The 23,400-nt window shown below is 51.2% G+C and overlaps 1 protein-coding gene across 15 annotated transcripts in view; it reads left to right on the plus strand.

Moving 5' to 3' along the window:
• The window catches only part of BCORL1 (BCL6 corepressor like 1), a 60,332-nt gene extending 37,299 nt beyond the window's left edge, over positions 1-23,033 (plus strand). For 14 of the 15 annotated variants that reach the window (XM_070258546.1, XM_023634235.2, XM_070258543.1 and 11 more), the window contains 7 exons: positions 2,252-2,475; positions 6,579-6,800; positions 8,906-9,072; positions 10,015-10,160; positions 17,669-17,746; positions 18,790-18,943; positions 22,221-23,033. In XM_070258546.1, coding sequence (XP_070114647.1) covers positions 2,252-2,475; positions 6,579-6,800; positions 8,906-9,072; positions 10,015-10,160; positions 17,669-17,746; positions 18,790-18,943; positions 22,221-22,503 — 1,274 coding nt within the window. In that variant the 3' untranslated portion in view covers positions 22,504-23,033. Of the gene's footprint in view, positions 1-2,251; positions 2,476-3,359; positions 3,514-6,578; positions 6,801-8,905; positions 9,073-10,014; positions 10,161-17,668; positions 17,747-18,789; positions 18,944-22,220 lie in introns of those variants that run through there. The other variant, XM_070258548.1, reaches the window with a different exon arrangement.
• The last annotated feature ends 367 nt before the right edge of the window (positions 23,034-23,400 follow it).

The raw sequence follows: 23,400 nt of genomic DNA on the forward strand, positions 1-23,400 counted from the left end.
TCAGCCACTGAGTGTTAGGATGAAGTGGAGCTTTTGTAACCCCCAGTGTTCTCTATTGAGGGCTGGTTTCCTAGAAGCTTAGAAGCTTCTTATGGAACTTATTGGCTTCTGGAACCAGAAGGACCTTTGAGGTTACCTAGTCTCGTTTTCCACCCCATGCAGATATCTCCACAGCACTCTTGACAGGTGGCTTTCCTTAAACACCTCCAGGAGCATGGAGAACGCCGCTTAGCAAGGTGTCCTCTTTGATTTGGGGACAGCTCCAGTTGCTGGAAAGTAGGCCATTGTTCCTCCACGTGTGTGTCTAAGGGTTTTGAGTTGAGGCTTTTGGCTTTGGCACATCATCTAGTCACTTTCATTCAGATTTGATGGTGACATCTTCATGAAGGAATTGCCTGGAAAACATCTCTCTTCTCAGAAGGCTCTGATACCTCTTATTACTACCTATCTTTCAGGTTGACATCAGAGAGTCAGGTGGAGGCCAAACTAGACGGGTCACCTTGCTCCTGTCTGAGCCTCATGACCTTTCCTTTCGTCCTGGGCTTGGGTATCTCCCTTCTTGACCTGCAGAGGGGATAGGAAGAGCCACACTTCCGCTCACACGCCTACTGCCTCTACTCTGTGTTCCTTTCCATGCTGCCATGAAGCACTTGCTTCTCCACAACTGAACAAACTCCAGAGCCTGCCCTGCTCTGGGTAAATGGGGTCGGGGGCTGCTGCTTTTCCTGTGAATGCTATAATACGGCTTCCCCATGTTTCCTGGGGTCCTCATGAGGCACAGCTCTGTTCCTTCCTCTTTTGCCTTAGCCAGAACTTGTTGCCTCAAAAACCGTGGTTTTGAATGTTCTGGCTGGAAGTGCCATTAGAAGCTATCTAGCACAACAGTGCTTGGACAGGTGTGGGGACGCACTAGTGGGTTGGGGCTAGTTGGGAGAAAGGGGTGGTATGACAGCTGGCCTTCTAAGAGCTGTGCATAACCTTTAGCCAATTCCTCACACTGTAATGATGACTCCCACAGCTGGATTTGCTGTTGGCGATGTCACACGTGGGAGCAGGTGTCAAAGTTGGGGGAGGTGAGTTGAGAACTCTTAGATCTTGCTCAATGCCCTCGTTTCACAAATTGGAGAAACCTAGGCTTCAGTTAGTCACTTTATAAACATGCTGATCTTTTGCCATGTGCTAGGCATGCTGCTCAGTCCTATGGGGGAGATAAAGAACACATGGGCATGGCCCTACCTGAAGAGCTTGCACTTAGATAACATGATAATGATGCCTTACTCTTTATGACACTTTATAAAGGAGTTTTGTGTATGTTACCTCATTTAATTCTGGTTCCAGTCCTGTGATGTGGATTATATTCTCCCTGTTTTACAAACATGGAAACTGAGGCTCAGGGTGATTATGACCTGCCTCCAGCCGATCACAGAGCTGGTGGCCAAGCCATGTAAAACTAATGTTAAGAGCTAAGAGTAAACCCAGTCTGTCCCCCTACACATTGGGTTTAGGACTGACCCTGTGGACTGTGGACTGAGGCTCTTGATAATAGAGTTCCCAGCAGGCTTTCTTGAAATTAGAATGCGCTTTGTTCAGTGAGCTGTGGCTCGAATTAGAGATGTTGCCCAGTGTGTTACAGTGACTTGATTTCCAACCAGGCAAGGCAGCAAGTTTCTGCGATTATTGGCCAGTTAAGCAGGCCCATGGCACCTTCTGGTTTCAGGAAGTTTCTGTGGCTTTGATCTTTGTGTCCTTGGAGAGTGACCGACAGGGCAGTTGGGTGGGTCGAGCTGAGGTTATGAGGGAAGCCTTCTACCATTTACTCCCCACACCAGTATACTTCATACTTCACTTCAGCAGAACTGTTTTCATATTGGAGTGGAGAAAGAGACAAAGCGGGTGGGAGAAAAGCTGAAAAGCAAGTTTGGATTTGCTCTGGGCTTGGGGAAATCCTTTTAAAATTGCCCTCATCTTAGGGATAGCCAGATGGGCCGCCCCCTGCTGGCAGGGCTGAGAGTTGTCTCCTACTTGTAGAGGAGGGACTTTGATGTTGAAGTACAGTGTCCATTCGAGACGCATTTAGTGCAATCCACACTTGGCGGTGTCCAAGCGCCGCACTGGACAGTGGTAGGTGACAATTACACAACTTTGACTAAGAGTCTAATCCCCAATGTTGTCTGATTCATCTTAGAGGAAGGTGTTGCTTTTCTGTGTTCCATTTCCCTTACATCCATTCTTTCCTGTTTCTTGCCTTCAGATTTAAAGGCGCGTAAGCAGAAGACTTCCTCCCAAAGTTCGGAGCACCGCCTGAGGAACAGGAACCTTCTCTTGCCCAACAAAGCCCAGGGGATCTCGGATTCACCAAATGGTTTCCTCCCAAATAACCTGGAGGAGCCAGCCTGCCTTGAAAATTCAGAAAAGCCATCAGGAAAACGAAAGTGCAAGACCAAGCACATGGCGAACGTCTCAGAAGAGGCAAAGGTACGTTTCCAGTGAGGGGAGTGGTAGGGCATGGGAATGGGCCAGAGTGGCCGGCTTTCCACAGGCTCCTCAGTCCACAGTCCTCTGAGTGAATGAGTGAGGGGTGGGGAGGATCGACTTAACCTATATTTATTAAGGTATTTTAAAGTAGTTCTAGAAAGGTTAGGGGGCAGATTTGAAGAATGGGAACTCAAGTTAAAGCTAACAATAAGCATTTGCAAACTAGAGAGTTTGGCCCATGAAGCTAACAATAAGCATTTGCTAACTATAGGGTTTGGCTGGCCCATGATGACTTCCTCAACCATCCTTGGATCTCCTCTGAGTTAAGGAAGAGTTAAAGAATATGGCAGGAGGTTAGCCTGAATAGCTTGTTAACATCCAATCAAAAAGCTTTTGTCTGGGCTTAACTCACTGGAAACCAATGAGGGAGCTTTCTGAGTCAGTCAAGGTGGAAGATAACTTCTAGAAGCAAGGATGTTGATGTCCAGACACAGGTTGTTTGAGGGTGGGCCTGAAGGAATTCCACTTGGGCCGGTGGCAGCTGCCCCTCCGCACCCCTGCTCCCCAGGCCCTTTGCTTCTCATGGAGGCAGAGGAGCAGGTAAGTGGGCCCTCACCAATCAGTAGCCAGGCCAGAATCCTAGAACCCCTGTTCCGAATTGTCATCTCCTTTGGGTCTGACGTTCATGGCATTGGTGTTGGGTTCCACACTGTACAATTCAAAAAAACCACATAGTCCTCCTCCTGGGTGAGCTGTACATTTGAGAGAAGTGAAGCGTCAGGTTCAAATGTATACCTGTAATAGGTATTTGTGATTGACAACCCCCCACAAAAGGTTATATTGGGCTTGTTTTGGGTGGTTGTGATTCTTACGGCTCTTTCCAGCTCCAGAGCAGGGATCCCTGAGTGGCGCTGGCAAAGGCGGGAGACCCAGGTACTCTCTCTCCCTCCTTTCCGCATTCTGGAACCTGTTTCCAAATCAGACAAGGTACTCAAGCCTATGTCCTTCCCTTTAAAAATGGAGGTGATACTCTGTGTCCTTTCCCTCTCACAACGGTGCTTGGGGGAACACAGGAGGCGATCGACGTGAAAGGCTTTGATAACCGTAAAATGCTCTCCGATGTCGGTGCACATCCTCGAGCTTCAGGCCAAGGCAAGAATGAGGAGATGCAGGTATGGAGTGGCAGGGTAGCAGTGACCCTTCCCTTCCACCCCCAGAGGGGGCAGGGGAGGAGCAGGGAAGTCTGGTCTGTGCTGAGGGCTCCATTCACGTGATCACTCAATTCCCGCAGTGGCTGTTGGAGGTAGGTGCTGTTGTCCTCATTTTATGAGGAAACTGAGGCTCAGGGACTTGTGCAAGGTTGCTCGGTGGTCGTGAGTGACAGAATTGGGATGTGAAGCAGGCCTGGCTGCCCTTGGAGCCCCCTCCCTTTCCATTTGCCTCCACCCTGTGAATGGGTGGCTTCTGTCTGTTTCTGGGAGACCCTGGGGGGAGGCGCGGCTGGGCAAGGAAAGGCTGCAACTCTGAGCAGCTCTGGCGAAAGGTGGGCGTCCCCCTCCCCTTCCCCCTGCTCCTCCTCAGACACTCAGATGGCTCCATCCCACACAAAGGTGACCGGCCGCCTGACATTCAGCAACACAAGCTGATGCTTCTGTCTGGTTATTTTGCCTGGCAGTGTGTCCGCTGGAAGGTTCCTCCCGGAGAGGTTTTGTTCCTTCACAGGGCCTCCCTTTCTCCCTCCCGCCTTTCTTTTTCTCCCAGTCACCACCACCTGCTCCAGTTGCCCGCATGGCATGGTGCTTTGTAGTGGGAAGCAAGGCGGGGGGAGGGTGGGGGGGCGCGCCTGCAACACTAAAGCTGGAGCATTGGCCAAAGGCTTCTTGCCGCAGGGGCTCTGAGCCAGGCAGGGAGGGGGAGGGGGCCCCCATTTGCTCCTGCTCCTCCGCCTCTCAGGCAGCCTCTCTTCTCTCTGGCAGTTCTGGCCCCCAGAAGGAGAGTCACCCTTTGGCTCCTGGCTTGGCTTAGCAAAAACCTGAGCACTTTACCTGGCATCCTCCAGTACTGCCATTATAGACTTCCATCCTTCTGGCGATAAAGCGGCATTCTGTACTCATAGCCAGTCCCTTCCTGCTGGCAGTTGTACCTCTCTGCCCTTTCAGAATGAGGATGGAGAGTGGCTCTCGTTGTTTTGGGATTTACCAGAGGGAACAAATGCCCTGGGCCCTTGTCTTTTTCCTGCTGCCACTCCTTTCCTGGCTTCATGTCTTTCTAGGCAACTTTTCTGGCTGCCCAGGGCTCTCTGTACATGGCTGGCTTGAATCAAGTCAACAAATATTTGTTGCAGTGGTGTGCCCAGCACTGTGTTAAGTGCTGTAAGGAACAGAAGAGAAGATGACAATATGAAACCTGCCCCCAAGGAGCTTAAAACCTGGCAGGGGAGGCCAGCCTTGCCCAGGAAACAATGAAAGGAAATTAACGCAGTCAGGCATCAGGCATTGGATCATGCGGTTCAGACTAGGCACTCTGGGTATGCAGAGAAAGAGGGCAGTGGGGACCAGAGTGTTGTAGAAGACGTAGGATTTAAATGAGATCTTGATGCTCTGAGGGATTTACATAAGTGGCGTGTGTTAGTTATCTGTTGCGGTATAACAGATTCCCCTAAAACTTAGCAGCTTAAAACAATGATAAACATGTATTCTCTGCCCCAGTTTCTGAGGGTCAGGAATTCAGGAGCAGCTTAGCTGGGGCTGGCTCGGGTTGACTGTGAGGTTGCAGTCAAGGTGTCAGCCAGGGCTCCGTTTAACTGCAGGCTTGACTGGGGCTGGAGGATCTGTTTCCAGGGTGGCTCTCTCGCGTGGCTGGCGAGTTGATGCTGATCGTTGGCAGGAGGCCTCCTTTCCTTTCCCCGTGGGCTTCTTCAAACAGCTGCTTGAGTGTCCTGATGACATGGCAGCTGGCTTCCCCCAGAATATGGGATCTAAAAGAGAGCAAGGCAGAAGCCACGTTGTCTTTTAGGACCTAGCCTTGTAAGTCACACACCGTCATCCCTGCAGGCTCCTATTGGCTGCACACGTCAGCCCTATCCAGTGCCAGAGGGGGCTCCACAAGAGCATGAATAGCAGGCAGTGGGGATCCTCAGGGGCCATCTTGGAGTCTGATGAGTGCACAGTCTGCCCTCTGGCCCCCCAGTGATTCATGTCTCTCCCGCATGCAAGGTATACCCACCCTTCCCAAGGCCCCACAAATTCTCATCCAATTATGGCATCAGCTCCAAGTTTAGAATCTCGTCATCTAACTTAGGTCCGGGTGCCGATGAGGCTCTTTGGGTGTGATTCCTTGAGCACAGTTCCTCGAGCACAGTTCCTCCTGCTCTGAAGACTGCTGAACTCAAGAACAAATTACCTGCCCCCGTGGACCCAGTACACCATGATGGCACAGGCATGGGAACTTGCTCGGGCATTCTAGTTCAAAATGGAAGGAAAGGGAGACACACAGGGTAATTCATGAAGAAAGGACTCTAATGTTTTGTGAGCACGCACGCTGTGCATTGTTCTGGAACCTTCTAGTTCATTATCTCAAAGACCCTATGAGGGAGAAAGTGAGGCTCAGCGCGGTTGAGCTTTGCCCCAGGTCTTGTAGCTAGTGGATGGCAGAGGCAGGATTCAAACCCGAGTCTGTCTGATTCCTGCGCCTGAGCGCTTTCCGGCGCCCCAGGTGGACATGAGCATGACTTGGGGACACGGTGTGGTGGAAGGTGGGGAAAGCCTGGTGAGAGTTAGAGGTGGGGAGGGTTTTTGCAACAAGTGAAGCCTTCAGCAGCTGTGCCTCTTTAGTCAAAGATAGCTGTCTCTGCTTCTCTTTACTCTTAGAGTTTGTGTCTGCCTATTTATAGAGAACACTTGTAAAAACCTCAGTAAATGGGGATCCATGCAGGTAAAGAAGGCATGCAGAGTGCTTGAGAGAAGCTGGGATGCCCCCTCAATCTCTGATTTCCAGTCCCTTCGTCATCCATGGTTTATGTAGTTGAGGGTTTGAGCCCGTGCTCACTGGGTAGAAATGGATGGGAACCTGTGCTGATCCAGGACTGTGTCTCTGCTTTCCAGGGCAAAGGTCGTTGGAGCCAGCAGAAGACACGATCTCCCAAATCTCCCACCCCAGTGAAACCCACGGAACCAGGCACACCCTCTAAGTCCCGAAGTGCTGGCCCAGAGGAGACCTCAGAGTCACCTACAGCCCGGCAGATCCCCCCAGAGGCACGTCGGCTCATAGTGAACAAAAATGCTGGGGAGACACTCCTGCAGCGGGCAGCACGTCTGGGCTATAAGGTAAGGAGCTCCCCGGCTGCAGGATGCCGCTGCCTGAGCTTCTGTGGACAAGCTTCTCACCACTGGCTCTTCTGTCGCCCGGGCAGGGCTTTCTTTGGAGCTTGAGCCCTGGCTGGCCTCCTTCTGCCCAGATGGCCTGGGGCCACCTTGCCTGTGGCACGGTGGGTGGGAATGCAAGCTCATTTGAACGGCAATTTGGGACAAATATAATTGAAATGGTAATACTATATCATCCAATACATTCCTAGGCCAGAAACAGGATTTTGGGGGTTTTGTGTTGTCTTAAATTTCCCTGTGCAGTGGCTCCCCCGCTTGGAGAGGAACACAGGTGATCATCGGTCACTCTTCATATCCTCCTCCGCCTTCCCCTCCTTTCGGCTTCTACTTCCGTTAGTGGAGGGGTCAGGGGTGTGCTGGAGGGGCAGGGCTGGGCTGAACCCACCATATACTACTTCTCCATGGGTGTGGGGGGGCAGGAAGCAGGAAAGGAAGCCGGCATTTATTGAGCACCTCTTTTTGTCATGTTAAGAGCTCTCATTACTTCCTATCATTTCTTCTTCACCATAAGCCTGTGGAGGTAGGTTTTATTAGTCCCATTTTACAGGTGAGAAAATCAAGACTTAGCGATGTTAAGTGATGCGTCCAGGATCACTCAGCTACTACACATATATGAGTCTGAATTCACCCCAAGGTCTTTCTGATTCCCACGTGTCAGGGTAGGGGTGGAAGCCTGGCTCATTTACCATTATCAAATTATGGGCATCAAATGTTGGGCATTTTTGTTGTTGTGACCTCTTTGACCATGTATCTTTGCCTACCACACTGATTATTTCCTCAGGATTTGCTCTTAAGGGACTTGCTTTTAAGGCTTCCGACACCTATAGTGGACTCATTTAAAGACAGCCGCACTCCTAACCAGGCTGGTGAGCACAGGAGAGCTGCCTTGATAGCGTCTCACCAGCAAGTCACCTGTCTTTCTTAAGTACCTAGTGTGGGGGTCCAGATAGCTGCCAAGGGAGACCTAAAGAAAAAAGATGACCAACCCCTGCCCCAAGGGTAATTTTCTTTTACCTGGGGCCAAACCAGCAAACAGGAAACCATTGGAGAACCAACCAGGACAGGGCAGGAGTAGCTTGGGCAGCCTGTCACAGGAGGGAGGGAGCCTGAGGCCTAGGGGAAGAGGCCTGCATTGGTGAGAAGGGTAGGGGGGGCCTGCGCTCTCCTGGGTGCAGGCAGCACAATAGTCCTGTCTCCAGGAGGCAGTACCCCATTGCAGGCTCACACACACTCGCACACTCTGGCCAGCCAGCCTGTGAGCCAGCTGTCAGTCAGGACAGCTGAGCGGCCCATCTCACCAGGGCCTCGGGGAGGGCTGATGATGGGCCCCTGGTGGCTGCTGCTGGCCTCTTCCCCTCAGAAGAGGCCCTGTCTCTCCCCTCTCCTCAGCTTGTTCACCAGCCTCATCCCAAACTAGCTCCAGTGCTTCTAGGCCCGGAGTCCTGCCTCTGGTCCTGTCGGCTCAGCCAGGGAAGCTGATCGTTACTATGTGGATGAATGGCCGCACTGGATTATACCAGGAACAATCCTGGTTTGAGGGAAAGGCTGGAACTGACTGCCCTGGGATAAACATCCAGGGATAGTACTTAAAACAATTAAAACCAGCAGCCAGGGGTAGTACTTAAACCAATTCTTTCTTGTTCTTGAATTACCAGCAGAGGCTGTACTTGCTACCACATGTCTGATTTCCCTCGCAAAGCCTCAGACTAGGGAACCGGAGCTCAGGGACTCAAGGCTTGAGGGTATGAGCTCTGGATGGGCAGGTGAGCCTCTCTGAGGCCCTTAGCCCAACAACGCACACCCAGATCAGTGTTCTTGGTCATAAGAAACGTCTCCCCACTGTAGAGCAAACAGCCCTGAGCCGAGGCCCTGGCGGTGGCAGCTCAGGACTGACTTCCTTGACAGAAGATTTGAGACTTGCCTGTCAGTCCCCAGAATAAAAGACAGGCTTGGAGATTCTTTGGACATTTGGAGAGCTTCGAACCTAACTGGGGTGATTTCAAGAATTAGGCCTCTCTCTGCTCACAGAGCTATTCCTGTCCCCACAGGACGTTGTTCTCTACTGCCTCCAGAAAGACAGTGAAGATGTGAATCACCGGGACAATGCTGGCTACACAGCCCTGCATGAGGCCTGCTCCCGGGGCTGGACCGACATCCTGAACATCCTGCTGGAGCACGGGGCCAACGTGAACTGCAGCGCGCAGGATGGCACGAGGCAAGAAGGCTGCTCCCCCCCCGCCCCGCCCACTCAGCCCCTCACTCAAGAGAATTCGCCGCAGTCTGGACCTTTGCAGCACGCCAGGCTGCGAGTTGCAGAGAGGCCTTGTCAGGAGGCATTTCGGGAAGACATCTACAGACTGCAGGGAGAACTAGCTTAGGGCAGGGGTGGATGAGTTCCTGGCTGGCCAATCCGCATGGTTACTAAGGGGAGGCTGGGATTGTCTAGGGATCGTCCCATCAGATGTGGCTTCACTAGGAAGACCACTCAGGCTTCTCTCAAGTCATCCTGGTGGTGCACCTGTCAGGCAGAATCTTGGGCCCTCGGAACTAGGAGGCTGACCCTGGGTACCAGCTGAGATTTGATTCTGTATCTCTATACACTTTGAAAAAAGATAGCTGCTGTGTCTTAGAGAAACTGCCCCCATTCTCCTCTGCTCTATCAGAGGGCCAACTTCCTGCAAAATTGAGACATGAGCTCTTACCACGTGGGGGGACTTGGATCAAAGGATGCAAGCTCTGCTTGGCCACCACCTGGTGTGTTTAGCCACTGTGCTCATCCCTGCTCTGGGGCGGTCATCCGGGTTCTTCTGTTCTGACCCCCAGCATCTGCTTTAAGTTTATCCTGGGTCAGAGGCCCATTCTCTCCCAAACTCCAGAGCTACCAGTGGAACTCCATTGTGCCCTAGGGACTGTCCTAAGATGTGGTGGGGGGGGGACATAAGAGAGAAATGGGAGGGAGGAGAAAGAGGCACAGAGGAGAAGGAGGTGGGGAGATATAGTAGGGGGTGCAGGCCAGAGGTGGTTGCCCTACCCTAAATCTTACCCATGTTGCACTGGGATCATCTCATTTTACTTTTCTCTAATGAGGTAGCCTGAGGTCTAGACACCCAGGTTCCCACTTGGGACCTGTTGTCCTCACCCCGTATCACCTCTGCAGGCCGGTTCATGATGCAGTGGTCAACGACAACCTGGAGACCATCTGGCTCTTGCTGTCCTATGGGGCGGACCCCACACTGGCCACCTACTCTGGGCAGACTGCCATGAAGCTGGCCAGCAGCGACACCATGAAGCGCTTTCTCAGTGGTAAGTGTGGCCCAGACTCGAAGCCATGGTCCTTGGGGCTGGCCTCTGATTTCTGAACCCCTGGGGAGTTATTCTTTATCTCCCTCCATCTCAAACAGCTCCCATGAGGGGCGTCAGCCCTCTTCACAGCCTTTCCTTCAAGCTTCTCGGAAATCTCTGTGTGCTTTAAAAAACCCAAAGGTCCCCTGCCTCTTGTCCTTGTGCTGTGAGTGTCCATATTGCATGCATCCTCTCCAGGGCCCTGGTAGCCTGGGGGGACCCACTTCCCCAGGTAGGTGTGTGGGGTAGGCCTCCTCGTGGAACAGCAGCTCTGCTAATAGATTTCGTTGGGGACAAAATGGGTTGACCTGTGCTTTGAATGGGATGTCAGTTGCAAAGAAGTGACACTTAGCGTTTTGCTTTTGCTTTTGCACTTTGTCCTTGTTGGTGATCAAAGTGGAACTCTTGGAACCCCTCCTGATGCTATATTCCTCACAGCCCGTGCCTGTGGCAACTGCGACATTCCCTCTGTGTGCCCCTGTCCTTTCTCTTCCTCACCTGCCCCCTCTGGAAAAGTGTCTGGTGTTCAGGCCTGTGGCGAGGGGCATGAGCAGCAGGCATTTGTTTTCTCATTAGCAGATGGCAGCTGTTTGTCCGCAGTGAGATGGCTCTACTGAGTCGGGCAGCAGGGAGGTGGGAAGGAGGGACGTCTAGCTTAGGCATGCTCAGTGGGAATCTCCTCAGCCTTGACCTCCAAAGAAAGGAACCCCGCCTCCTTAGTGACGTCACAGCTTGGCCCTTGTTCTAGCAGTTACTTCTTTGGACCGCCGGAGCCACGGATGGAGCAGCTGGGAGTTGTATCACTGATCCTCGTTGGAGGCTTCAGTGTTTGTGGTAGAACCGGTCTCAGATTGGGAGCCCAAAGGACCAAGGATTGGCCCAAGGTCACTCCCTGTCACCGGGGCATTGGCCCTAGTTTGTCTCGACCCACCCCCGCCCCACAGAGTTACAGTTCTGAGCTCCTAACCGGGGGCTCATTAGTTTATCAGACAAAGGTTAACAAGGTAGCTGAAGACGGAGGAAGCAACAAAGGAAGCTGAACTAAAGGTCCCAATGGAAGGAGGACTAGGTGGGGGCGGCACCTGCATACTCATCAAAGCTGGACAGGGAGCGATGGGAGCCTGCGGAGGCAGGCCTTGACGCCTGCTCAGCCAGCCTCCATCCAGTCCCCAGTCGAGCCGACTAAACCCCGCGGTCACTATGTCCAGGCCTCAGGCCTCACAGCCAGACCCAGCCTCTCTCTGGCTCAGGCAAGAGGACTGCCTTTTCCCTCCCCCCAGCTCTGGGGTCCCAAGCCCCTGTCCTTGAGGGGCAGAGCAGCTTTGGGTTGCTCACTCAGCCATTTGTCCTGGGCCAGTGTTGACTGTTGTTCCCTTGAGCTGAACCCATCACCCTTTGTGGCCTCCTCCCGCATACCATGGCTGCATGCACTTTCTCTTACACACACGCACGTCTGCACTCCCCTTGATTCCAGGAAAAGCTGGCATGGATGAACATCCTGAGCGTCTAAACATCATAAAAGCACCGCAGGAAGCCCTGTCTCTGGTCAACAGGTCTAATCCAGGGGCCTCTTTGGGCTGGAGATGGCCCTCCTGAGGGTCTTAGGGCATTCTGGGTCCAAAGAAAGCTCTCTGACCCCCTTAGTCAGCAGACAAACTCTCCTTCCCCAACCCATTCTCCAAAATCCCAAAAGAGTTTGAATGTTGAAACTGTTTTAAGTAGTTAAAAAATTAGGAATGGGGCTGCCCCGGTGCCGCAGTGGTTAAGTGCACATGTTCTGCTTCGCCAGCCCGGGGTTCGCCGGTTTGGATCCCCAGTGCAGACATGGTGCCACTTGTCAAGCCATGCTGTGGCAGGCGTCCCACATATAAAGTAGAGAAAGATGGGCACGGATGTTAGCTCAGGGCCAGTCTTCCTCAGCAAAAAGAGGAGGATTGGCATCGATGTTAGCTCAGGGCTAATCTTCCTAAGAAAAAAAAAAGAATGAACACATTTTTCTCTTATCTCATTTCTCAGCTCATCCCAGTTCCTAAGCAGCCTTTTGACACCTCCTTAAACTAACTCAAATGCCAGTCCATGTTGCAGAATCAAGAGAAGACTCTTCTTGATTCTGGCACTTCCTAGCCTGTGCAGGCTGCACACCTTCATTCAAATCTTGACTTTGTTTCTTACCTTTATGGGCATGGAGCTAGAGCTTCTTAGTGGGGGCCAGGAGCTGAAAGGCGTGTTAAAACTGGGCCACCTCTTTTCCATGCAAATAGCAAGCGGCAATTAAAGGCAGAATTCTGTCTGGCTGCTGGGGAAAGTGCTAGCAGGTCAGACTAGGACCTTGGCCTGACAACCCAGAGAGGCAGGCACTGGTAGGAGTCAACAGGCTCCCAGGAGAGGAGACTCGGGCCCAAAGGCTGTTTTGGAGGTACGAGAAGGCAGTACCCTTTTTTAAAATTGAGGTGAAATGCACCTAACATGGCCATTTTGAAGTGAACAATTCAGTGGCATTTAGGACGTTCACAATGTTGTGCAACCATCATCACGGGCTGTTTACATGCCTTGAACCAAGTATTTCTCTTTTTTCATCCCCGTACCCTCCCGGCCTCCAAATCTCCAGGAACCACTGGGTGGAGTGGTATAGAGGCTGCAGCAAGCACCACGAGGTTGGAGGTTGGAGGTTGTGGGGGGGGGGGGCGGGACCCTCCACTGCCCCACCTCCCCACCCCTACACCTGGACGCATTTGCGTGGACTTCTGGATTTTTTTTTTACCGTGCCTGTCTGGCTGAGGTATTTAAAACGCTCTTTGCTTTGCATCCCCAAGCATTTGCCTGACCAGGCTCTCCACTGATTAATTGTCTTCTTCCTCCCCTAATGGAGATCCCACTGGGCAGAAGATGAAGGCGAATCCCTCTTGGGCACAAAAGGCTCCATTTTCTGTAGGTGGGAAAGAGCAAGAGCATCAGCGTTGCCCCTCGCATAGAACTCCCCTCACAGAACAGGCCCCTGTTCTGCCAAAGTCTGGGAATCAAACCCTCTTTTAAATATACAAAGGCATGTCACTATTTACACGTATCCCATAGTGAATCCTTTTGTAAAGCAGAAGAGACTGGTAATTTGTCTGGGTTGTAAATGTGGATTTTCCTATATGGGCTTGGCTTTAAGTGAGGCCTGTTTCTCCTGCGATCAGGAAGGATGTCAGGGCACTCCTTCATTCCTTCATTCATCCGTGCATTTAGTGAGCACCCGTTGGGTTTCAGACATAGTGCTGCGTACCAGAGGGCAGACAAGGCCCCCTCTCTCTCTCGTCCTCCGGCTTGGAGCACCAAGCAGTCCAGACCCTCCAGGAGACCTTTGGAAGACCTCCTCCTTGGGCCAAATTACAGGCAGGCATGTGACTGCTTTGCCTTTGACCCTTTGAAATAAAGAGCAATATCGAAGCCAGCCAAGGAAAATCATTCTTTTTTCCTCCCATGTCAGAAAGAATGTGGGGGCTGGGGGGTGTTGCAGTTTGGTTTGGGGCATCAGAGGAAGTGTCAGGACTGCCTTTCCTTCCACTGATGAAAGGGTTAGCAATTTACCACTTGAGGTCACGGAATCACAGGTTTTTGTTTTTCCTGCCAGAGACCTCCACCATATGACCCCGTGTCGAAGACTGCTTGTTTTTCGTTTTTCTCTCCTTTCATGTCCCTCAGCTGGTGACTTGGTTGGAGGAGATGGGGAGGGCGATGATGGGACTCTGGGAAACAGAGAAACTCTGATTACCAGGGTGACCGCTCACATTGACCACTTAAAAAATTTTTTGTTTTTATTGGGGTTAAATTCACATAACAAAATTAACCATTTAAAAGTGAACAATTCAGGAGCCAGCCCGGTGGCATGGTGGTTAAGTTTGCACGTTCCACTTCGGTGGCCTGGGGTTCGCTGGTTCAGATCCGGGGTGCGGACCTACGTACCGCTTATCAAGCCATGCTGTGGCAGGCATCCCACATATTAAGTAGAGGAAGATGGGCACAGATGTTAGCTCAGAGGCAATCTTCCTCAGCAAAAATAGGAGGATTGGTAGCAGATGTTAGCTTAGGGCCAATCTTCCTCAAAAAAAAATAAAATAAAAAAATAAAAGTGAACAATTCAGTGGCATTTGGTGCATTCACAACATTGTACAACCATCGTCTCTGTCTAGTTCCAAAGCATTTTCATCACCCCAGAATGAAACCTTGTACCCATTAAGCTGTTCTCCATTCCCCTCTCCCCGAAGCCCCTGGCACCACCCATCTACTTTCTGCCTCTATGGATTTTCCCATTCTGGACATTTCATATAAAAGCAGTCGTACAATCCGGGGCCTTTTGTGTCTAACTTTGCTGTAGTGTCATGTTGCTAAGGCCAAACCATGGGGTAGCACGTATCAACCCTTCCTTCCTTTTTTTTTTTTTTTTTTTTAAAGATTTTATTTTTTCCTTTTTCTCCCCAAAGCCCCCCGGTACATAGTTGTGTATTCTTCGTTGTGGGTTCTTCTAGTTGTGGCATGTGGGACGCTGCCTCAGCGTGGTCTGATGAGCAGTGCCATGTCCGCGCCCAGGATTCGAACTAACGAAACACTGGGCCACCTGCAGCGGAGCGCGCGAACTTAACCACTCGGCCACGGGGCCAGCCCAACCCTTCCTTCCTTTTTAAGGCTGAATAATATCCCATTGTACGGATATACCACATTTTCTTTATCCATTCATCAGAGGATGGCCATTGGGGTTGTGCCCATCTTTTGGCAATTGTGACTGGTGCTGCTGTGCACATGTGTGTCCAGGAGTTTGTTTGCGTGCCAATCTTCGGTTCTTGGACTTGTGCCTAGGAATGGGCATGCTGGGCCGAGGGCACTTTCTGAAGGGAAGGGCAGAGTAAAGGACTGAAAGTTGTGGGAGGGGGCAAGGGAGAAGCAAGGAAAAGGGAAGTCACTCTTCATCCTGATGGGGTGTGAAGACCTATGAGGAAACGTGACTCAAAGCTGCACCATCAAGCAAACGTTGGGGTTTCTTGTGTGTGCCACTCACGGACCTGTCCCGACTTTTGCATCTTTGCTTGTGCTAATTAACTTTTGGCCATCTCAAAAAGGCAAATTCACCTGCGACTCACAAAGATTTGCTGTCAGGAGGAGAATGAGAGGAATGTGCCAGGACTCTGAAGGCAGTTCCTATCAAGGAGCCCCAGGGGTGTCAGCGAGCTGGGGCTGCTCTCATGGAATCCTCATGTGACCTCATGGGGGGTCAGCACTCATTTGAATGCTTATGTCTCGGCATGCTGGTTAAGCAAGCACCTTACTTTATAGTCTCACCTTGTGGGAACTCCTCCCTCCCTCTCTCTCTCCCTCCCTCTCTCCCTCCCACCCTTCCTCCCTTCCTCCCTCCCTCCCTTTCTTCCTTGTATATTTATTGTGCTCCTACTATGTGCCAGCCACCTGGGCTTAGGTACTGGGGAGACAATGATGACCAAGACAGATGTGATCCCTGCCTTTTGGGAGCTTACTATCTCATGCCTTTATCTCCCAGGATACCTAGCCCAGGGCTGGGCACAGAATAACACCTATCTAGCTGACAGATGCTTTTGGAAGAAACTACTTCCAACTCTCAAGTGGCACAGGATACAGAGGAGCACATAAGCTGGCAGCCGTGACCTCAGGGTTTTTTCATGGAATCCATGAAAGATCTAATGTACGTGACCAAAGGTTTTCCACTCTAGCTGCTCAGCCGTTCCTTTGAAAGCTTCTCTCTGGCTGCCTTCTCCTACCAGAAGAAACCTTTCATCTCCTGGAAGGTTGCTAAAACATGACTTCTTCAGTAGCTCACAACAGCTAATAGGCGTTTTTGTTGATGGGCCGTGTGACCCAAAAGGAAGCTAGACTGGCGTGTGGTGGTGCCTTCGAAGGGGGAAACCAGCTCTGTTCCTTTAAGAGTGGCTGCCAACTGCCTCCTGGGATTTGGTTTTCAGGGGGTGCCCTCACCTCACTTGTGTCCTTTGGACTCTCTCCTGTCCTGTTGCCCAGGTGTCACTTGAGGGCCAGTGGCGACCATACACAGCTAAATTAGCTCGCCAACTGTCCTAGGTGGCATACTGGCAACTGCTGGGCCATGTGCCCACAGATGACACAGTTGAATTTGTCATGAAAATCTGCTTTTTGTCCACGTGGGGCTGAGAGGTGAAACGGTTCCACTGGATGATGCTTAGCTAGGAAACAAGGAGACCAAGGCATGACCTGGTGCCTGTCCTCAGGTCAAGCCACCAAAAGGTGGTTTAAATTGTTTTATTGTGGTAAAATACTTATAGCATAAATGTTACTATTGTAAACGTTTTAAAATATACAGTTGAGTGACGTTAAGTACATTCACAATGTCGTGCAACCATCGCCACGATCGAGGTTCAGAACTTTTTCATCACCCCAAAAGGAAACCCTGTACCCGTGAGGCTGTCACTTCCCGTTCCAGGCTACTTTCTCTCTCTATAGATTTGCCTGTTCTGGACGTTTCATGTACATGGAATCATACACCGTATAGCCTTTTGTGTCTGGCTTCTTTCACTTAGCATAATGTTTTCAAGGTTCATCCATGTTCTAGCGTGTATCAGCACTTCATTCCTCCTCATGGCTGAGTAATATTCCATTGTGTGGATAGACCACGTTTTGTTTATCCCTTCATCAGCTGAATGCCATTTGGGTGGTTTCCACTTTCTGCCTGCTGTGACAGGGCTGCTATGAACATTCGTGTATAAGTTTTTGTTTGAACACCTGTTTTCAGTTCCTTGGAGTATATGCCTAAGAGTGGAAGCAAAAGTTTTTTATGAGGATAAACTTGGCCATCTCCCCCGTGTTTTTCAAAGATGAAACAGAAAGAATTATGCTTCCTTATCGCACTTTGGAGAGATCATGGCTGGATATATGAACCTTGTAGCTAGCAGGGAGTTAAAACCCTGGGATAGATACAGGATTCTGCTTGCAGAGTAACTCCCTACACCATTCAAAGCAGGGATCCCAGACCTAAATGCTTTCAGGCTGATCATGGAAGAGAGCAGAACAGGCTGGGTGGGGACCGTTAAATTGGAGAACACACATGTCGCCTCTGGCTCTAGCCAACTGTTGACATGCAGGAATGCGGACACAGTGTTGCCAGATCTGATATTTTTTTCAAGAAAAGCTGGAAATCTGGATTTTTAAGTGAAATCTCTCAATTTTAAAATAATGGATGTTCGGATTTTCTTTTGGTTTAAAACCCTGGGCCAAACCCCCTGTGGTCAGTGGGCTAGATTTGGCTTCTGGCTGCTGGTTTGCAACCTCTGATTGACAGCAGGAAGTGTATCTCTCTCCAGTCACTCCCGCCCCTCTCGTGGTCGTCCTTCCCTTCCCCCATCCTCCCAGCCCCATATGGACATACTTTGCTTTTCGATTCTTTCTGCAGCCTGCCCTCCTTTTCTCACTGCTTTCTCTTCTCTCATCAGATCACCTCTCGGATCTTCAGGGCCGGGCAGAGGGTGATCCTGGTGTATCCTGGGACTTTTACAGCAGTTCTGTGTTGGGTAAGCTTTAAGTGGGACTCTTCCCACCCTTGTCCATGGCTCCAAGATGTGGGATTTACTTTGGGTTTACTGGTTCTTCCCAAAGACAGGAGTCACCCTATGGAAGTGGCCCTTCTTCACCTGTTAGTAGCTTACAGACCCTTTCAGCCCCAACCCTAGCCCATGCTCCCCCCAGACCCAGCACTCATTGGCCTCAGTGAGGAGATGCCACTGATTTCAACAAAGCCATCCTTCATTAGCCCTCTACCGCTCCGCACTCTGGGTATTTTGTTTTATTCTCTCTCTTCCAAGGTCCCTTTCTCCTCCCTTGCTTTATCCTAGCCCTGCCAGAAGCCCCTGTGTGCATGGTCACCTGTTCTGGTATTGCTCACACTCAAGAGGGACCCGGCCCCTCCTCTGGCAGTTACCATTCCCTCCCTACCCTGCCCCGTGATGCACACCGAGTTTCTGAGATAGCTGCCGGCCCGAGCCCTTAGCCCCCTGGCCCAGCTTGCCTTTCGCGGAAGAGCGGGGAGTCTGTCTGTGGCAGTCATCTAGCACTCACTCATTAGGCCAGGGGCTGCAGATTGAGGGAGGTGCCCACCCCTAAGCTTGGGGGAAGCTGGAGCAAGAGAAGGTTGCAGTGGAATGAAACAAACCATGTCCCAACTCATGGCTGGGGAAGGGTAAGGTGAGCCCCCTTCGGGCTTCTGGGGATCCCAGCAGGCAGTTGGTGCAGTTTGGGAACACCACGGGCAGCGAAGGAGCTTCAGCCTTCCACTCCAGCAGCTGAGCAGCTCATCCTTCCCCTCACCTTGCTCTTTTCCAGTTAAAAGATGGAGGAGGGGAGTGAATCTCTGGCCACAAAATGCTGTCTTCCAGGGCTAGAACTTTCTTGTGCCCTCCTACGGCTGTGAGCCATGGGAAAGGGAACCTTGGCCCCGACCAGGCGGCTGTGGGCTCCTTTATCTCCTAATCACACCCCTTTATCTTGTTGGAGCATTTCTGTTCTTCAGTTTTGTGCATGAGGCTAAGTCCTAATTCCCTGTGTGCCTTCCTTACAGAGGAAAAGGACGGGTTTGCCTGTGACCTCCTCCATAATCCTCCTGGGAGCTCTGATCAAGAAGGAGATGATGTGGAAGAGGATGATTTTATGTTTGAGCTCTCAGACAAGCCTCTTCTCCCTTGCTACAACCTCCAAGTATCAGTGTCCCGCGGGTAAGTGTCTGAGAGATCTATGGGGACTAAGTGCCAGGATCCTGGCAACCCCTGGCCTGCCTCCCCGGGAAGGGTGGAGTTCTCCAGAAAGAAGCTGAGACCTGGAGAACAAATGCTGGAGCTTAGGAAAGATAATACACGACCAAGGCCAGCCTGACTTTCCAGCCTAGATAGTTACATTCCGAATATAGGCTGTAAGCTCTAGATATATTGACTGTGTGTATTTCCCAAACCCCAAATCTAGACTCACTCTCTGAAGGGTTTTTGCACTGTTCCTGGGTGTAAGGGACGATCTGGGAGATATTTGGGTTGATGAACTATTAGAATCTCTGGAACATTTTTGTGGTTTCTGGGGACAGCCAGACAGAATATTTGAAATTGAGATTCTTGCAAAAGCTGGGACATATGGTTGCCATAGCTCTGGGGCCACTGGGGTCCTTAAGCAATCCTCAGGCTGGTTTCTCGTAGCCTTAATGTTGGTGAGATGATGGGGCACGGGCGCTGTCACCTCAGATTACTGTGTCTGTTATAATGGGGATCACCCATTTTCAGAGACTAGAATATACCTGATACTTAACGTGAGACTGAACCCAGTTTAATCTTTATTTGATGATTCAGAAGGGAGTTGGGCAGCCTGCAGGGCCGTGGCTCTTGCCGGGTTTCACATCTGGCGGCGTGTGGCAGAGCTGGCTAGGAGGATGCTGGATGAATTGTCCTTTTGTTCTTAGCCTCCATCGTTATGTTTTTTTCTTCTTCTTGGTGTCTTCACATATTTCAAATACCTTTGCAAACCCTTTTAAGGGTACTTTTTCTTTGATACCTATTTTTTAAACATCAGACCCTATTTTTTTTTTGAAATAGAAAGCACATGAATTGCACATGACGGGTGGGGGGTGGCGGGGGGCGAACAATGGATTAGGAGCCCTTCATGTGAGCCCCTCAGGTGACAACTCTAACCACTGGACCACAGTTTCTTTGCATCCCTTCTCCCATGGCCTGATAAGAATAAAAATAGCCTATATGATGACACTAGTAGGGATCAAGTTTCAGGGGCTTTTGGTCCTTATTCTTCTGGGCATAAGCTGATCCCTGAGGGCGGGGTTGGGCCCCTGGGATATAGTATTGCACAGTTAATTAATTCCTCCAAAGTATTCAGCACCTCCTTCTCTGAAACAGGATCTTGGGCCCCAGGCAGTAAAAGGACCAGGGTCGTGTGCTTTAGGTATGGACAGCACATGGGGTAACCGAGGGCTGCGCGCCACTCAGCGAGCCAGGCAGCAGGCAGGTCTGCAGTTGAGAGCTTGGTACCTGCCAGGCTGGTTTTCCTGATGTTCCCTCCTCCAGCACCTCTTCTGAATCTGCCTTTCCCCCCAGCTGCAGCACAATGTGAAAATTTATGTTCTTCAAGGAGGGAGGGTGTAGAATGATGACTCTGAGGCCCAGTGGGGTTCAGAAGTGCCTTCTGAACCATCAAAGGAAAACTGAGTTCTGATCACCAGTGTTAATGTTCTGAGGGTTTTTTCCGTTCTTTGAAAGTGATGGTCCAAGTATATGGTATCTAAGGTCCCTTTCTCTTAATCCAGAACACTCCATTCCCTGATTGTGTGAGCTGACAGAGTTTACTCTCATTTGACAGAAATGGTGCATTTTAGGGATAAGGATTGTGGGGCTGGGTAGAAGTTTTGGGCGCTGTACAGAACATTCAATTCCAGAAACATGTCTTGAACAGTTGCACCAGGTCAAACCCTGAGGGCCGGAATACAGCTCTGGCCTTCAAAGAATCTCCAGCCTAGTGGAGGAGATAGACAAGTATACAATTAACTCTTAATAAAAAACCAAATGTCCTAAGCAGATTTATTGTTGTAAGAAATTCTAACAGTTCAGAAGGGTGTCAAGTGAAAAATAAAAGTTCCAGTCCACCCGAGCCCCATTTTTATGCCACAGAGAGAACCACAGTTTACGTATCTTTTCTATTCTTTCTGAAATGGGCTCTGTTATAAGTATTATAATAGGACTATGGACTGAGTGCCACGAGTCATGGAAGATGGGACAAGCAACCAGTTAGATGGGGGGAAGGCTTCACGGGAGCGCTGGCATCTGAGCAGGGCCAGAGAGGAGAGGCAGGTGGAGGGCGTGGCACGAGCAGAGGCACCAAGACATGCAAGTTCAGCAAGCAAGGCTGGTCCTTGATCCAATGGCCGGCACTTGACAGGGTGGGGGATGCAGTGCGTGTGCGCCTGTGTGATTTGGTGGAGACGGGGCTGAAGAGGTGGGATGGGGTCATGTTTGCAAGGTCTTGCATAATACCATACTAAAGAATTTGGCGTATTTTTGCTGGAGGTACTGGGGAGCCATTGAAAGCTGTTTAGGGGTGAGAAGGTCAGATTTTCTTTTTAGAAAACTAATAGTGACAGAGGATCCAGTAAGAGTGGGTGGGGGTGCAGAAGAGTGACTCTTGGCAGAGGGAACCCAGTTAGGAGGCTGATGGAATATAGTCCAGGCCAAAAGTGGCAAAGGCGGGAAGCAGGATAGTGGAATGGCGAGGAGGGAAAGCCCTGGAAACAGGGACCACTCACATGGGGATGCTGCGTTTCTTCCCCGTTAGTCAAAGCAAGCGTTTGGCCCAGGACTGGGCTCTCCAGCACCCCTCCCAGCTGTCCCCAGACTGCCGCCCAGTCGGGTGTGCTCAGCAAAGTCAGACTGGCTGTAATGTGAGCTCCGGCCCTGTAGAAACGATGGTGCTGCCGCTGGAGAAAAAACTTGTCTAATGCATTCCAGAGCCAAAGAGAAATGCCTTTTGGATTACCCGCAGTTTAGGCCTTTCTCCACGGCTCCCCCTCTGCTGGGGAAGATCTTGGAGAACAAGAAGGCAGGAGAAGCAAGGAGTGAGAACAGGAAAGGGAAACCAGACCGGGCTGATAGGGGTCGGCGGGGAGAAGAACCGGTCCCTGCAGAGGTTCGATTCCAGGTCAGGGGTGCGGGGAAGCCCTGGGGAAGCCTGCTGAGAGTTTTGGTTCTGAAAGGCCCATTTCCCTTCTGCTCCCACTTTTTGGAAGAGGTCACTCATGGGTTGAGTGCTTGCCATTTAGCTGAAAGCTGGGTCCGCTGATGTCGGGACAGGAGAAAATTTTCACCTCCGTTACCCCCAAAGAGCCCCCGGCTTGGTGGAGGGTAGCTAGACTGACAGCCTTCCTGGACCTTCCAACATGCTCTGGGTGCCCCCTCCGCCTCCCCTCGGCCCCGTTCCCTAACCCCCATCCTTGCCTTTCTTTTCCAGGCCCTGCAACTGGTTTCTCTTTACCGATGTCCTGAAGAGGCTGAAGCTTTCCTCAAGGATCTTTCAGGCTCGGTTCCCGCACTTTGAAATTGCCACCTTGCCCAAGGCCGAGTTCCACCGGCAGGTGGCCTCCAGTCAGCTGCTGACCCCTGCCGAGAGGCCTGGAGGCCTGGACGCCAGATCTGCCCCAGGCTCCTCTGAGACTGTGGAGCTGGTGCGGTACGAGCCTGAGCTACTCCGGCTCCTAGGGTCCCAGGTGGAGTTCCAGCCTTGGAACAGTTGACCGGGAAAACAGCCCCTCCCTTTTCTTCTTTCTCCTCCCAAGTTCGCCCTTCCCCCACCTCCCATGTCTCCCCCACCGAGCACCAGACTGCAGAATGAGGCAATAATACGGACCAACAAGAAGCCGCCTTATCAATGCCAGCATTAGTGACTGGATTTTTTTTTTTTTTTGGTTACAATTAGTTCTCATCTCCCTGTCATCGTCATTGTTGTCGTGGTTGGTGATGGGGGTGGAAAGTTGAACTCCACGTCTGAGGACAAGAGGTCCCAGGGGTGGTGGGAGGTGGTGCCAGGGTCCCTTGGACTGGCCTCCTTGGGTATGACCAAGACCAAACCTGGGCCCTGGGTGGCTGCGGCCTGTCTGGAGGAGAAGTGAGAAAAGCCCAAATCTCTGAGCGCCCCCTCCGTTCCCCTGTGTTCTTCTGTCTTCCATAGTATTTATTTTATTAGTATTTAATTTGTATTGTTTCATTGGTTTCTGATAAGTCTGTATCACTGTGATGATTTGAGACAGCTTGTTGTATTGAGGGACTTTCTTCACCTCCTTTCTTTGTCTTTCTTGATAAGCTCTGGAGCTGCTCCCTCCCTCTGACAAAGTACTTCCAGGGTTGTTTTCCCCCACTGGGGAGGGGGTGGGGAGGAGTGGGGGCCATTGACTTGTGACTAATGAAGCTGGCTGGTGCTGGCCCAGGGCTGGGGGGTTGGGGGTAAATCCCGAGGCTTTGGTGCTCTCCCCCCCCCAGTTTTTTCTCATCCATGGCACCCCTCCCTTTGCAGCAGCCCTGCTATCTTGAGATTAGTGTTTACTGGGGAGGGGAGGATTGTGGGAGTGAGGGGTCAATTAATTACTCTAATAGAGGAGAGTGGAGAACGGGCCTGAAGGACAAGGCTGCCCCTC

This window comes from Equus caballus, chromosome X, assembly GCF_041296265.1.
Source record: "Equus caballus isolate H_3958 breed thoroughbred chromosome X, TB-T2T, whole genome shotgun sequence".
NCBI lineage: Eukaryota > Metazoa > Chordata > Mammalia > Perissodactyla > Equidae > Equus > Equus caballus.